The 13,144-nt window shown below is 41.4% G+C and overlaps 1 protein-coding gene across 1 annotated transcript in view; it reads right to left on the bottom strand.

Annotated features, from left to right (window-relative positions):
* LOC121550268 (SPRY domain-containing SOCS box protein 3-like) overlaps nt 1-13,144 on the bottom strand; it is a 40,438-nt gene that overhangs the window by 14,078 nt on the left and 13,216 nt on the right. The window contains exons 3-5 of the mRNA XM_041862455.2: nt 8,180-8,357; nt 7,724-7,911; nt 7,258-7,360 (exon numbers count right to left, since the gene is read on the bottom strand). Of these exons, the coding sequence (XP_041718389.1) occupies nt 7,258-7,360; nt 7,724-7,911; nt 8,180-8,357 (469 nt within the window). The remainder of the gene's footprint in view (nt 1-7,257; nt 7,361-7,723; nt 7,912-8,179; nt 8,358-13,144) is intronic.

Below are 13,144 nucleotides of genomic sequence, written 5' to 3'. Positions count from 1 at the left end.
ATGCACCTGAGCTCAATTTCGAGTCTCATAGCAAAGGGTCTGAATACTTATGTAAATAAGGTATCCCTTTTTTATTTTCATACATTTGCAAACATTTCTAAAAACCAGTTTTCGCATTGTCATTATGGGGTATTGTGTGTAGATTGATGAGAATTGTTATTTATTTTATCAATTTTATATTAAGGCTGTAATGGAAAAAGTGTGGAAAAAGAGAAGGGGTCTGAATACTTTGCATAGCCCAACGTTTGTATTTTTAATACATTCTAAGGCTGCATGATGCAACTAATGATGATATGAAAAAAGTTGCATGAAAGGCATGAGCTCTGCTTTATTTGCACAGGCTGCACATATTTCACCAGTCTCTCATTCACAAATTTGACAAGCACTTGATAATGCCTTGAATTTCCCGGTGGCATCCCCTTTGTGTGGCCGTAATGCCCCCTAAAAAAATACATGCCCTTTGCGGTCAGTGGCCGTTGTGCCCTTGGGCTGAATATAATAATAATAATAATAATAATAATAATAATAATATTATTATTATTATTATTATTATTATTATTCACTTCTCCCGGCTGTGTGCTCCGAAGCACCTCTCACTCATATGGCTCTCTCAGATAGCTATATTCTTATTAGTGAATGCCGTCACGTGATCAGGTCTTTCTCCAAGGCTACAAGTGAAGACACCTGGTACGCAACTATGTGCGTCCTTATCCAATTCCGAGGCACAGATTGTAGATATTGGAAGAACTGTTGACATTTACTTTGTCAGTCAACAAGATGAGTAGTTCTAACGAACAGCAAAAACACTAGCCCATCAACTTTTGTACTATGGGGGAATAGTAGATTGACATAGGCAGCCTATAGAAAGCTGATGGGATCCTCTATTTATAGAGGCCATCACTCACTGTTTTCTCACGCAGTTGCATAGCCTATAGAAATGTTGTGCAACATGAGCACATGGGCTCTCATGACGTGTTTGATTATATGTTTTATCACATTTGCATTGATGTCAGAGTGATTAGAGGGACAATAGAGTGCTGAGTACCAGAGTGCAAGTTTGGTAGGCTACTAATGACCATCATCAGAGCTTGGAGAAGCCTAATTACCGTGACTGAACAGTCACATGGAATTTGACTGCCATCATGACTCGTGACCACCAGTGTGATACGGTCACCGTAACAGCCCTATTTGCACCCATTTCAGCAAAGTTAGTACCCCGCTTTATATAAGCAAACCAAAGCCAAAGTTTTCAATTATTTGGCCAATGCACCCTGTGTTGCGCTTACTTAACAGTGACAGCCCATCAAATTACCCCGGAGTGCTACACTTTACCGTGCTACAGACCCACACCTGGCACTGAACTGAAAGAGGCAGTGTCATGGTGCGTTTGTAACCAAGTGAGAATTTACCACATACGACTGAGGAAGAATCCACTGGAACGGCCCTCAAACTAGTAATTACTGGTGGGAAACTCACCTATCATCCTGAGCACCCACTTTTTTTATTTTTTATTTTTTATTTAACCTCTATTTAACCAGGTAAGCCAGTTGAGAACAAGTTCTCATTTACAACTGCGACCTGGCCAAGATAAAGCAAAGCAGTGCGATAAAAACAACAACACAGAGTTACATATGGGGTAAAACAAAACATAAAGTCAAAAAAATACAACAGAAAATATATATACAGTGTGCGCAAATGTAGCAAGTTATGGAGGTAAGGCAATAAATAGGCTATAGTGCAAAATAATTACAATTAGTATTAACACTGGAATGCTAGATGTGCAAGAGATTATGTGCAAATAGAGATACTGGGGTGCAAAAGAGCAAAAATAAATAACAATATAGGGATGAGGTAGTTGGGTGGGCTAATTTCAGATGGGCTGTGTACAGGTGCAGTGATCGGTAAGGTGCTCTGACAACTGATGCTTAAAGTTAGTGAGGGAGATAAGAGTCTCCAGCTTCAGAGATTTTTGCAATTCGTTCCAGTCATTGGCAGCAGAGAACTGGAAGGAATGGCGGCCAAAGGAGGTGTTGGCTTTTGGGATGACCAGTGAGATATACCTGCTGGAGCGCAGACTACGGGTGGGTGCTGCTATGGTGACCAATGAGCTAAGAGAAGGCGGGGATTTGCCTAGCTATGATTTATAGATGGCCTGGAGCCAGTGGGTTTGACGACGAACATGTAGTGAGGACCAGCCAACAAGAGCGTACAGGTCACAGTGGTGGGTAGTGTATGGGGCTTTGGAGACAAAACGGATGGCACTGTGATAGACTACATCCAATTTGCTGAGTAGAGTGTTGGAGGCTATTTTGTAAATGACATTGCCGAAGTCAAGGATCAGTAGGATAGTCAGTTTTACGAGGGCATGTTTGGCAGCATGAGTGAAGGAGGCTTTGTTGCGAAATAGGAAGCCGATTCTAGATTTAACTTTGTATTGGAGATTCTTAATGTGAGTCTGGAAGGAGAGTTTACAGTCTAACCAGACACCTAGGTATTTGTAGTTGTCCACATACTCTAGGTCAGTAGTTGTCCACATACTCTAGGTCATACCCGTCGAGAGTAGTGATTCTAGTCGGGTGGGCGGGTGCCAGCAGCGTGCGATTGAAGAGCATGCATTTAGTTTTACTAGTGTTTAAGAGCAGTTGGAGGCTACTGAAGGAGTGTTGTATGGCATTGAAGCTCGTTTGGAGGTTTGTTAACACAGTGTCCAATGAAGGGCCAGATGTATACAAAATGGTGTCGTCTGCGTAGAGGTGGATCTGAGATTCACCAGCAGCAAGAGCGACATCATTGATATACACGGAGAAAAGAGTCGGCCCAAGAATTGAACCCTGTGGCACCCCCATAGAGACTGCCATAGGTCCAGACAACAGGCCCTCCGATTTGACACATTGAACTCACTTCTCCCAGTTGGTGACCTCTGACGTCACCTACTAAGGAAATGGCCTCTAACAGTATTGTCGACAGTTCAATGTAACAAAACATTATTTATTAAAAGCAATCTATTGTGTTTTTTTAACTCTATAATTTGTTTACAAGCATGATGGCTGTACATGTAGTTTATGGTTGACACAGCTTGTTGGCCATTATCCAATCGGTGTTTCTCACAAGTTTAAATCAAATAATGCATCCAACTGGTATTTACGACTTTACAACTGGTCAATTCCCACCTCCCACATGGTAACAAACGCAGCAGAGTGGAACTTGAGAAGCCCAATTAGGGCTGTTGCAGTCATGAAATTTTGTCAGCCGGTGATTGTCAAGCAAATAACTGCCGGTCTCACAGTAATTGACCAGTAAATAACAAACACATTTAGCATCTCCTGCCTTCCACGCATAGCCTACAAGCCACTGATGCAGACCTTTGGAACATCTACATTTAAAAAAGTCTAAGAAATCCATGTAATATAGCCTACACCATCACAATAAATACATGATCTATTTTAGACAGGTCTAAACAAACTTGATATGAAGAAAATGTAGTCTATTTCAGAAGAACAGAATAGCATACTCTGAGTTGTCCTTATGTTAGGCCCTGATCTGGCTATGCCATATTGCTGTGGGCTACACTTGTTAATTTAGCAGACAAGATTTGCTAAGAATTGTGGCATTATTTTATAGTATGACTAATACAATTGAACATAGCTGAATAAAATAGAAAGGATATTTTCTCCAAAATGATGAGGGAGTGAGCACATGCAGCTTTTCTGTGTTGAGTGGTTAACAAAGAAACAGGTCCTCCTATATGCTTAATTTAGAGTTATGTAACTTTAGTTGTGATACAAATGTTGGGCTATATGTTTAGATTTCTAATTAATTCTAAGGCTGCATGATGCGACTAATGATGATTTGAAAAAAGTTGCATGAAAAGGCATGAGCTCTGCTTTGTTTTTTGCAGTAGACATTGAATATCCCTTTAAGCATGATGAAGTTATTACACTTTGGATGGTATCACTACACCCAGTCACCACAAAGATACAGGCATCCTTCCTAACCCAGTTGCCGGACAGGAAGGTAAACGCTCAGGGATTTCCCATGAGGCCAATGGTGACTTAAACAGGTCCAGAGTTTAATGGCTGTGATAGGAGAAAACTGAGGATGGATCAACAACATTGTAGTTCCTCCACAATACTAACCTAAATTACAGAGTGAAAAGAAGGAAGCCTGTATAGAATATTAAAATATTCCAAAACATGCATCCTGTTTTGGCACCAAAGTAAAACTGCAAAAAAGGTGGCAAAGAAATTAACTTTATGTCCTGAATACAAAGCATTATGTTTAGGGCTAATCCAATACATCACTGAGTACCACTCTTCATATTTTCAAGAATGGTGGTGGCTGCATCATGTTATGGGTATGCTTGTCATCGGCAAGGGAATTCTTTAAGTTAAAAATAAAAAAATAAACGAAATAGAGCTAAGCACAGGCAAATTCCTAGAGGAATACTTGGTTCAGTCTGCTTTCCAACAGAGACTGGGAAAGAAATTCACCTTTCAGCAGGACAATTAACTAAAAACAAGGCCAAATATACGCTGGAGTTGCTTTCCAAGATGACATTGAATGTCCCTGAGTGTCAGAGTTACAGTTAAATCTGCTTGAAAATATATGGCAAGACTTGAAATTGGCTGTCTAGCAATGATCAACAACTGATGACAGAATTTGAATCATTTTAAAAAGAATAATGGGCAAATATTGTACAATCCAGGTGTGCAAAACTCTTAGAGACTTACCCAGAAAGACTCATAGCTGTAATCGTTGCCAAAGGTCATTCTAACATGTATTGACTCATAGGGTTGAATAATCAAGATATATGTTTTATTTTCCTTAATTTTAAAATAATGTTAGAATTCTTCTTCTACTTTGACATTAGAGTATTTTATGTAGATCGTTGACAACTAATGACAATTAAATCCAATCCTAAAGGAAAACCTGGTTCAGCCTGCTTTCCAACAGACACTGGGAGACAAATTCACCTCTCAGCAGGACAATAACAATCCAGGTGTGCAACGCTCTTAGAGACTTACCCCTTAAAGACTCACAGCTATAATCGCTGCCAAAGGTGATTCTAACATGTATTGACTCAGGGGTGTGAATACTTAAGTAAATTACATATTTGTGTTTTCATCAATTAGCTAATGTCTAATACATGTTTTCACTTTGTCATTATGGGGTATTGTGTGTAACAACAAAATGTGGAATAAGTCAAGGGGTATTCATATTTTCTGAAGGCACTGTATTCTGTAATTGTATCTATGATTGTTTGATATACATTCAGGCCTTTTTTAAATAAATTGTTGATATCTGTAAATTGACCAATGATATTGTGCCATAGCCGGCCATGATTACAAACACCTGCGTGTGTCCATTGGAAAGAAAGATATACAGTACCAGTCAAAAATGTGGACACCTACTCATTCCAGGGTTTTTCTTTATTTTTAATATTTTCTACATTGTAGAATAATAGTGAAGACATCAAAACTATGAAATAACACATATGGAATCATGTAGTAACCAAAGAAAGTGTTAACAAATCAAAATATATTTTATATTTGAGATTCTTCAAAGTAGCAACCCTTTGCCTTGATGACAGCTTTGCACACTCTTGCCATTCTCTCAACCAGCTTCATGAGGTAGTCAGCTGGAATGCTTTTCAATTAACAGGTGTGCCTTGTTAAAAGTTAATTTGTGGAATTTCTTTCATTCTTAATGCGTTTGAGCCAATCAGTTGTGTTGTGACAAGGTAGGGGTGGTATACAGAAGATAGCCCTATTTGGTAAAAGACCAAGTCCATATTATGGCAAGAATAGCTCAAATAAGCAAAGAGAAACAACAGTCATTCATTACTTTAAGACATGAAGGTTAGTCAATGTGGAACATTTCAAGAACTTTGAAAGTCTCTTCAAGTGCAGTTGCAAAAACCATCAAGTGCTATGATGAAACTGGCTCTCATGAGGACCGCACAGGAAAGGAAGACCCAGAGTTACCTCTGCTGCAGAGGATAAGTTCATTAGAGTTAACAGCCTCAGAAATTGCAGCCCAAATAAACTCACAGAGTTCAAGTAACAGACATCTCAACGTCAACTGTTCAGAGGAGACTACGTGAATCAGGCCTTCATGGTCGAATTGCTGCAAAGAAACCACTACTAAAGGACACCAATAATAAGAAGAGACTTGCTTGGGCCAAGAAACAAGATCAACGGACTTTAGACAGGTGGAAATCTGTCCTTTGGTCTGATGAGTCCAAATTTGAGATTTCTGGTTCCAACCGCTGTGTCTTTGTGAGACGCAGAGTAGGTGAACGGATGGAGGTGGTGGTGTGATGGTGTGGGGGTGCTTTGCTGGTGATCCTGTGTGATTTATTTAGAATTCAAGGTAAACTTAACCAGCATGGCTACCACAGCATTCTGCAGCGATACGCCATCCCATCTGGTTTGCGCTTAGTGGGACTATCATTTGTTTCTCAACAGGACAGTGACCCAACATACCTCCAGGCTGTGTAAGGGCTATTTGACCAAGAAGAAGAGTGCTGCATCAGATGACCTGGCCTCCACAATCACCCGACCTCAACCCAATGGAGATGGTTTGGGATGAGTTGGACCGCAGAGTGAAGGAAAAGCAGCCAACAAGTGCTCAGCATATGTGGGACCTCCTTCAAGACTGTTGGAAAAGCATTCCAGGTGAAGCTGGTTAAGAGAATGCCAAGTGTGCAAAGCTGTCACCAAGGCAAAGGGTGGCTACTTTGAAGAATATAAAATATATTTTTTGTTTAACACTTTTTTGGTTACTACATGATTCCAGATGTGTTATTTCGTAGTAAAAAATAAAGAAAAACCCTTGAATGAGTAGGTGTGTCCAAACTTTTGACTGGTACCCCACAGTGTTTAACAACCCTGCATCGGAGCTACTAGAAGCTACTACTACTGTGAAGCTTTTCTTTTTAAAGAAAACAAAACAAAACAAAACAAAACAGGTAACACTGGGTGATTAACACTGCAGCTGATGATTTCACTGTATATGTTTTGTGATCAGGGGCCTGGGTTCAAATATTATTAGTTTTTTTTAATACTTTGAGCTGTGTTTGATTGAGCTTGCCTGGTACAAATGGGATAGCTAAAAAAGTGAAAACCTTGTCCAGCAGAGCAGGCACCACTCCAGGCAGGCTCAATCAAACGCTGAATGTATGTGAAAGAAAACAAATACTATATGAACCCAGGTCTGTTGGTGATAAGGATTATCTGATGGATTATATGGTTTTACCAGTGTAGGAGAGACCCCAGCTGTCGTCATCCTTCCCCAACAGGCTGCAGAAGGTATGTCTGTACTTATCTAGGTTCACGTCACAGGTTCCGATGCCTACCATCTACACAACATCAACATAGAAGAGTCATTCAACATGTTCACCTTAAATCACATAACATCAAAATAGAACCGTCATCAACATGCTCACCAACACACAGCATGCAAAAGGTTCACAAAATAAGCTTTAGGAAAGAGAAACCACTAAACTTCCTAAGGTTTTACAAGCCTAAGCCCCAACCCACAGCAGTGGAGGCTGGTGAAGAGAGAAATCAGAAGACAGGCTCATAGTAATGGCTGGAATGGAATGAATGAAAACCGTTCCATTCATTCCATTACAATGTGCCCGTCCGCCGATTTAAGGTGACACCAGCCTCCACTGATCCTCACAATCCTGTCTCCTGAGTAATGATGGGCGGCGCCTCACCATATCTGTCCCGTACACTGGTGATGTCATCTTGATCTCCCAGAAGTGCTGTCCATCTGCCAGCTCCTTGGAGCCTCTGATGGCTGCTGTGCCGCAGCTGTACTCCGTGTGGAAGTTGACTTTGCGGTTGTCGCAGGTCATCAACGTGGCCGTGGAGCGGTTACTGTCGTCCCACACCCAGTCGAAGTCTGCAATGTCAAGACATCAGTGGATCCAATGACAGTTGACTTCCAACATTTCAGACACTTAGATATTTTAATAAGCAAATAATGGTGAGTTTCACTTTGGGAACAGAAAAAAACCCTCAGAAACAGTGTGAAATACCTGAAATACCTGGAGGGACTACCTGAACTTGACCAAAAACAAAACACTAATTTTCCACTTCAAAACATTTTGCTACAGCGTGCCCTTCTGAACACAACCCTGGTTTCCCCACCCTGGCCCTCCCGTCCTCACCCTGGTCTTCCTCTCCACAGTGGCAGTCTTTGATGCGGTGGAAGCCCTGGAGACGTGGGTTGTAGCTGGGCTCGGCCTGGGAGTCGCAGGTGCAGTACGACTCTCCGGTAACGGGCACGGCACTGGGGACCGGTGGCACCACGGGCCGGTAGTCTGGCTCAGAGTCTGAGTCACTGTACTGCAGAGGCCACAAACACAATTTACAAACAGTACATAACAGTGCTCAAATATGTCAGCTGTGCTTGAGTTAGGAACTCCCCTCACCTGGTTGTCTAGGTCTTAAATTGGACACAAATTGAAAGGAAATAACAAAAACCAGAAGTCAATCTGCCCTTCATGGAATGAGTTTGACACCCCTGGTCTACGTCCGTCACAAACGGACCCTATTTTTAAAAATATATATATTTATTGAATATTTAAAACAATATACTTGCAGTGAAGCCACTCAACAACCACATCACATTAGTCATCTAACAGACGCCCATCCAGAAGCAACCAGGGTCAACGCCCTGCTCAAGGGCATGTCGACAGATCTCCAACAAGGTCAAAAACGGGGACCCGAACCAGCGATCCATCAGCCACCGGCCCAAGCTCCCAACCGCCAAGCCACCAGCCCTCCAAGATCCCCCTCACAGTTCCCCAAGAGCTGCCCCTCAACCATCCGAGACCAATGTAGATCAATGTTATGCATTTTCAGCCATTCCTGAACCTGAGACCAGAAACAGGCTACCTGAGGGCAATACCAAAATTAATGGTCTATTGATTCTGTATCCTCACAACAAAATCTGCAGAGCTTCGATGATTGTATTTAATAATTTTAGCTGAAAAGCATGAAGTCTTGAACCTTGCGTCGTTTTATATATCAACTCATACACCCTGTACCATGGAATTGGTACATCAGAAATCTCTTCCCAACTATTTTGCAATCTGTATAGCACAGCTGTCAACATCCTGGTCCACAAATGAAACTGGTATACTTTCCTATTTATGCTATATTTATTCCTCCGCCAGTTTTGCTCCTTTATATTGGGCAGACAGACCAGTTCCCTACCTTCTCCCACTGCCTCCTCCATTTTTGGGGTAATGCTGTAATCAGTTGGTTGTAATCTTGGATTGTGCAAACCTTCCCATACAATTCTGATAACTCCATGAAAGACATAACTACCATTCAAATTTACAATATCATTTAAAAACAAAATACCCTTTTCCAACATCTTTCCCGTAAATACAGGTATTTTATCAACCAGCACATTTGAGTTCAGCCATAATGTTTGTTCTCTCTTTTCAGGAGGATGAACTTGAAATTGTAGCCAGCTCTGCAATGCTTGTTTGAAAAAGAGAGATACAGTGCCTTGCAAAAGTATTCATCCCCCTTGGCGTTTTTCCTATTTTGTTGCATTACAACCTGTAATTTAAAATGATTTTTATTTGGATTTCATGTCATGGACATACACAAAATAGTCCAAATTGGTGAAGTGAAATGAAAAAATTAGCTGTTAAAAAACATTCTACAAAAATAAATAACGGAAAAGTGGTGCGTGCATATGTATTCACCCCCTTTGCTATGAAGCCCCTAAATAAGATCTGGTGCAACCAATTACAAAATATCATTTCCAATTAATCGAAAATGAGACATGGCAATCTGCACAAAGGCAAAAAGGTAATCTACTTGAGAACCATTTAGGGTTCAAGTAAAACTTTTGAATAAGTAATGCTTTGAGAGGTTAAGGGCTTTTATATTTAATAATCTCAACCCACCCAATTCATATTCATTATATACAGTGGCTATTTTTCATACTGGCCCCCCGTGGGAATCGAACCCACAACCCTGGCGTTGCAAACGCCATGCTCTACCAACTGAGCTACATCCCTGCCGGCCATTCTCTCCCCTACCCTGGACGACGCTGGGCCAATTGTGCGCCGCCCCATGGGTCTCCCGGTCGCGGCCAGCTAGGACAGAGCCTGGATTCGAACCAGGATCTCTAGTGGCACAGCTAGCACTGCAATGCAGTGCCTTAGACCACTGCGCCACTCGGGAGGTCAAAGCAAAATATTTTTTGCTCATATGATTTGAAAAACGAATCATCAGGAGTAGGCAGTGCCATAAGTAAACTGAGATGACTAAGGAAATAAATCAGGGCAATTTTCCATAAATAGACAGGTATTTACCTCTCCATGGTTGCAGGACCTTTTCTATTTTTACAAGTGTTCTATTGAAATTCATTGTAGAGAGCTCATTTATATATTTTGTGATATGAATACCAAGTATGTCTACTTCACCATCAGCCCATTTTATAGGTAAACTGCAGGGTAATGTAAAAGTTGTATTTTTGAAAGATCCAATACGTAATATTGTACACTTCATCATAATTAGGTTTTAGTCCAGAGAGTCCAGAAACATTATCTAGATCTTCAATGAGACATTGCAGGGGTCTATCATGCAGACTTAATAAAACTTGAGTCGTTGGCATACATGGACACCTTTTTTTTAAGCCTTGGATTTCTAATCCTCTGTTGTTATTTGATCTGATTTTAATAGCTAGCGTTTCGATGGCCATAACAAATAGATATGGTGACAGCGGACACCCTTGTTTAACTCCTCTTGACAATTAAAAACTCAGAAGTAGCCGCTATTTACACCTGGGGTTACTATACATTACTTTTACCCATTTTATAAGAGAATCACCGAAATTGAAAAAATCCAAGCATTTATAAATAAAATCCAGTCTTACTTTATCAAAGGCCTTTTCAAAATCCGCTATAAATACCAGGCCTGGCTTCTTAGATGTTTCATGATGTTCTATTATTTCTAGTAGTTCTTGTATATTATCTCCAATGTATCATCCATGTGAAAAACCTGTCTGATCAGTATGAACAATACCTGGTAAAACCTTTTTCATTCTGAGTGCTATGCATTTCGCTAGTATTTTTGCATCGCAACATTGAAGTGTAAGAGGCCTACAGTTTTTAAGATATAAAGATCCAGTCTATTTGCCATCTGGGTCTTGTTTTAATAATCGTGAAATCAGACCTTCCTGCTGAGTACCTGACAGACTACCATTCCAATAGGAGTAGTTAAAACAAGCAAACAATGGAGCTGTGAGTACATCAAAAAAGGCTTGATATACCTCTACCGGTATGCCATCAAGCCCTAGGGTTTTTCCACACTGAAAGGATTGAATAACCTCAAAAAGTTATTCCTCTAATTTGGCCTTCGCACTTATCTTTCTGTACATTTGTTAATTTTCCTTTTTTTTATATTTATTTGGAAACAATTCCTTACTGTAATCGTCATTCAGTGGGTGAGGATGAGACGGAAAAGAGAACATCTGCTTAAAATATTTAGCTTTTAAAATATAATTTGGAGAATCATAGATGACTCCGTCTTCAGTAACAAGTTTCTGTAAATTCCTTTTATTAGCGTTCCTGTGTTGGAGATTCAGAAAGAAGTTGGTGCATTTTTCTCCATATTCCATCCAGTTTGCTTTCTTTTTGTAATAGATTACCTTAGATCGTTCTTGAATAAGTTCCTTCAGTTCTTTTTGTTTTTCCTCCAACTTTTTTTGTATCTCTGCAGTATCGTTTTTATTGCTATCTACCTGTACTAAACTCAGCAAAAAAAGAAACGTCCTCACTGTCAATTGCGTTTATTTTCAGCAAACTTAACATGTGTAAATATTTGTATGAACATAAGATTCAACAACTGAGACTTAAACTGAACAAGTTCAACAGAGATGTGACTAACAGAAATTGAATAATGTATCCCTGAACAAAGGGGGGAGTCAAAATCAAAAGTAACAGTCAGTATCTGGTGTGGCCACCAGCTGCATTAAGTACTGCAGTGCATCTCCTCCTCATGGACTGCACCAGATTTGCCAGTTCTTGCTGTGAGATGTTACCCCACTCTTCCACCAAGGCACCTGCAAGTTCCCGTACATTTCTGGGGGGAATGGCCCTAGCCCTCACCCTCCGATCCAACAGGTCCCACACGTGCTCAATGGGATTGAGATCCGGGCTCTTCGCTGGCCATGGCAGAACACTGACATTCCTGTCTTGCAGGAAATCACGCACAGAACGAGCAGTATGGCTGGTGGCATTGTCATGCTGGAGGGTCATGTCAGGATGAGCCTGCAGGAAGGGTACCACATGAGGGAGGAGGATGTCTTCCCTGTAACACACAGCGTTGAGATTGCCTGCAATGACAACAAGCTCAGTTCGATGATGCTGTGACACACCGCCACAGACCATCCACCTCCAAAATCGATCCCGCTCCACAGTACAGGCCTCGGTGTAACGCTCATTCCTTCGACAATAAACGCGAATCCGACCATCACCCCTGGTGAGACAAAACCGCGACTCGTCAGTGAAGAGCACTTTTTGCCAGTCCTGTCTGGTCCAGCGACAGTGGGTTTGTGCCCATAGGCAACGTTGTTGCCGGTGATGTCTGGTAAGGACCTGCCTTACAACAGGCCTACAAACCCTCAGTCCAGCCTCGCTCAGCCTATTGCGGACAGTCTGAGCAATGATGGAGGGATTGTGCGTTCCTGGTGTAACTCTGGCAGTTGTTGTTGCCATCCTGTACCTGTCCTGCAGGTGTGATGTTCGGATGTACCGATCCTGTGCAGGTGTTGTTACACGTGGTCTGCCACTGCCAGGACGATCAGCTGTCCGTCCTGTCTCCCTGTAGCGCTGTCTTAGGCGTCTCACAGTACGGACATGGCAATTTATTGCCCTGGCCACATCTGCAGTCCTCATGCCTCCTTGCTGCATGCCTAAGGCACGTTCACGCAGATGAGCAGGGACCCTGGGCATCTTTCTTTTGGTGTTTTTCCAGAGTCAGTAGAAAGGCCTCTTTAGTGTCCTAAGTTTTCATAACTGTGACCTTAATTGCCTACCGTCTGAAAGCTGTTAGTGTCTTAACGACCGTTCCAAAGGTGCATGTTCATTAATTGTTTATGGTTCATT

This window comes from Coregonus clupeaformis, chromosome 35 (assembly GCF_020615455.1).
Source record: "Coregonus clupeaformis isolate EN_2021a chromosome 35, ASM2061545v1, whole genome shotgun sequence".
Taxonomy (NCBI): Eukaryota; Metazoa; Chordata; class Actinopteri; order Salmoniformes; family Salmonidae; genus Coregonus; species Coregonus clupeaformis.
Note: the sequence above shows the minus strand (reverse complement) of the source record. Positions and strands in the feature narration are given on the sequence as shown.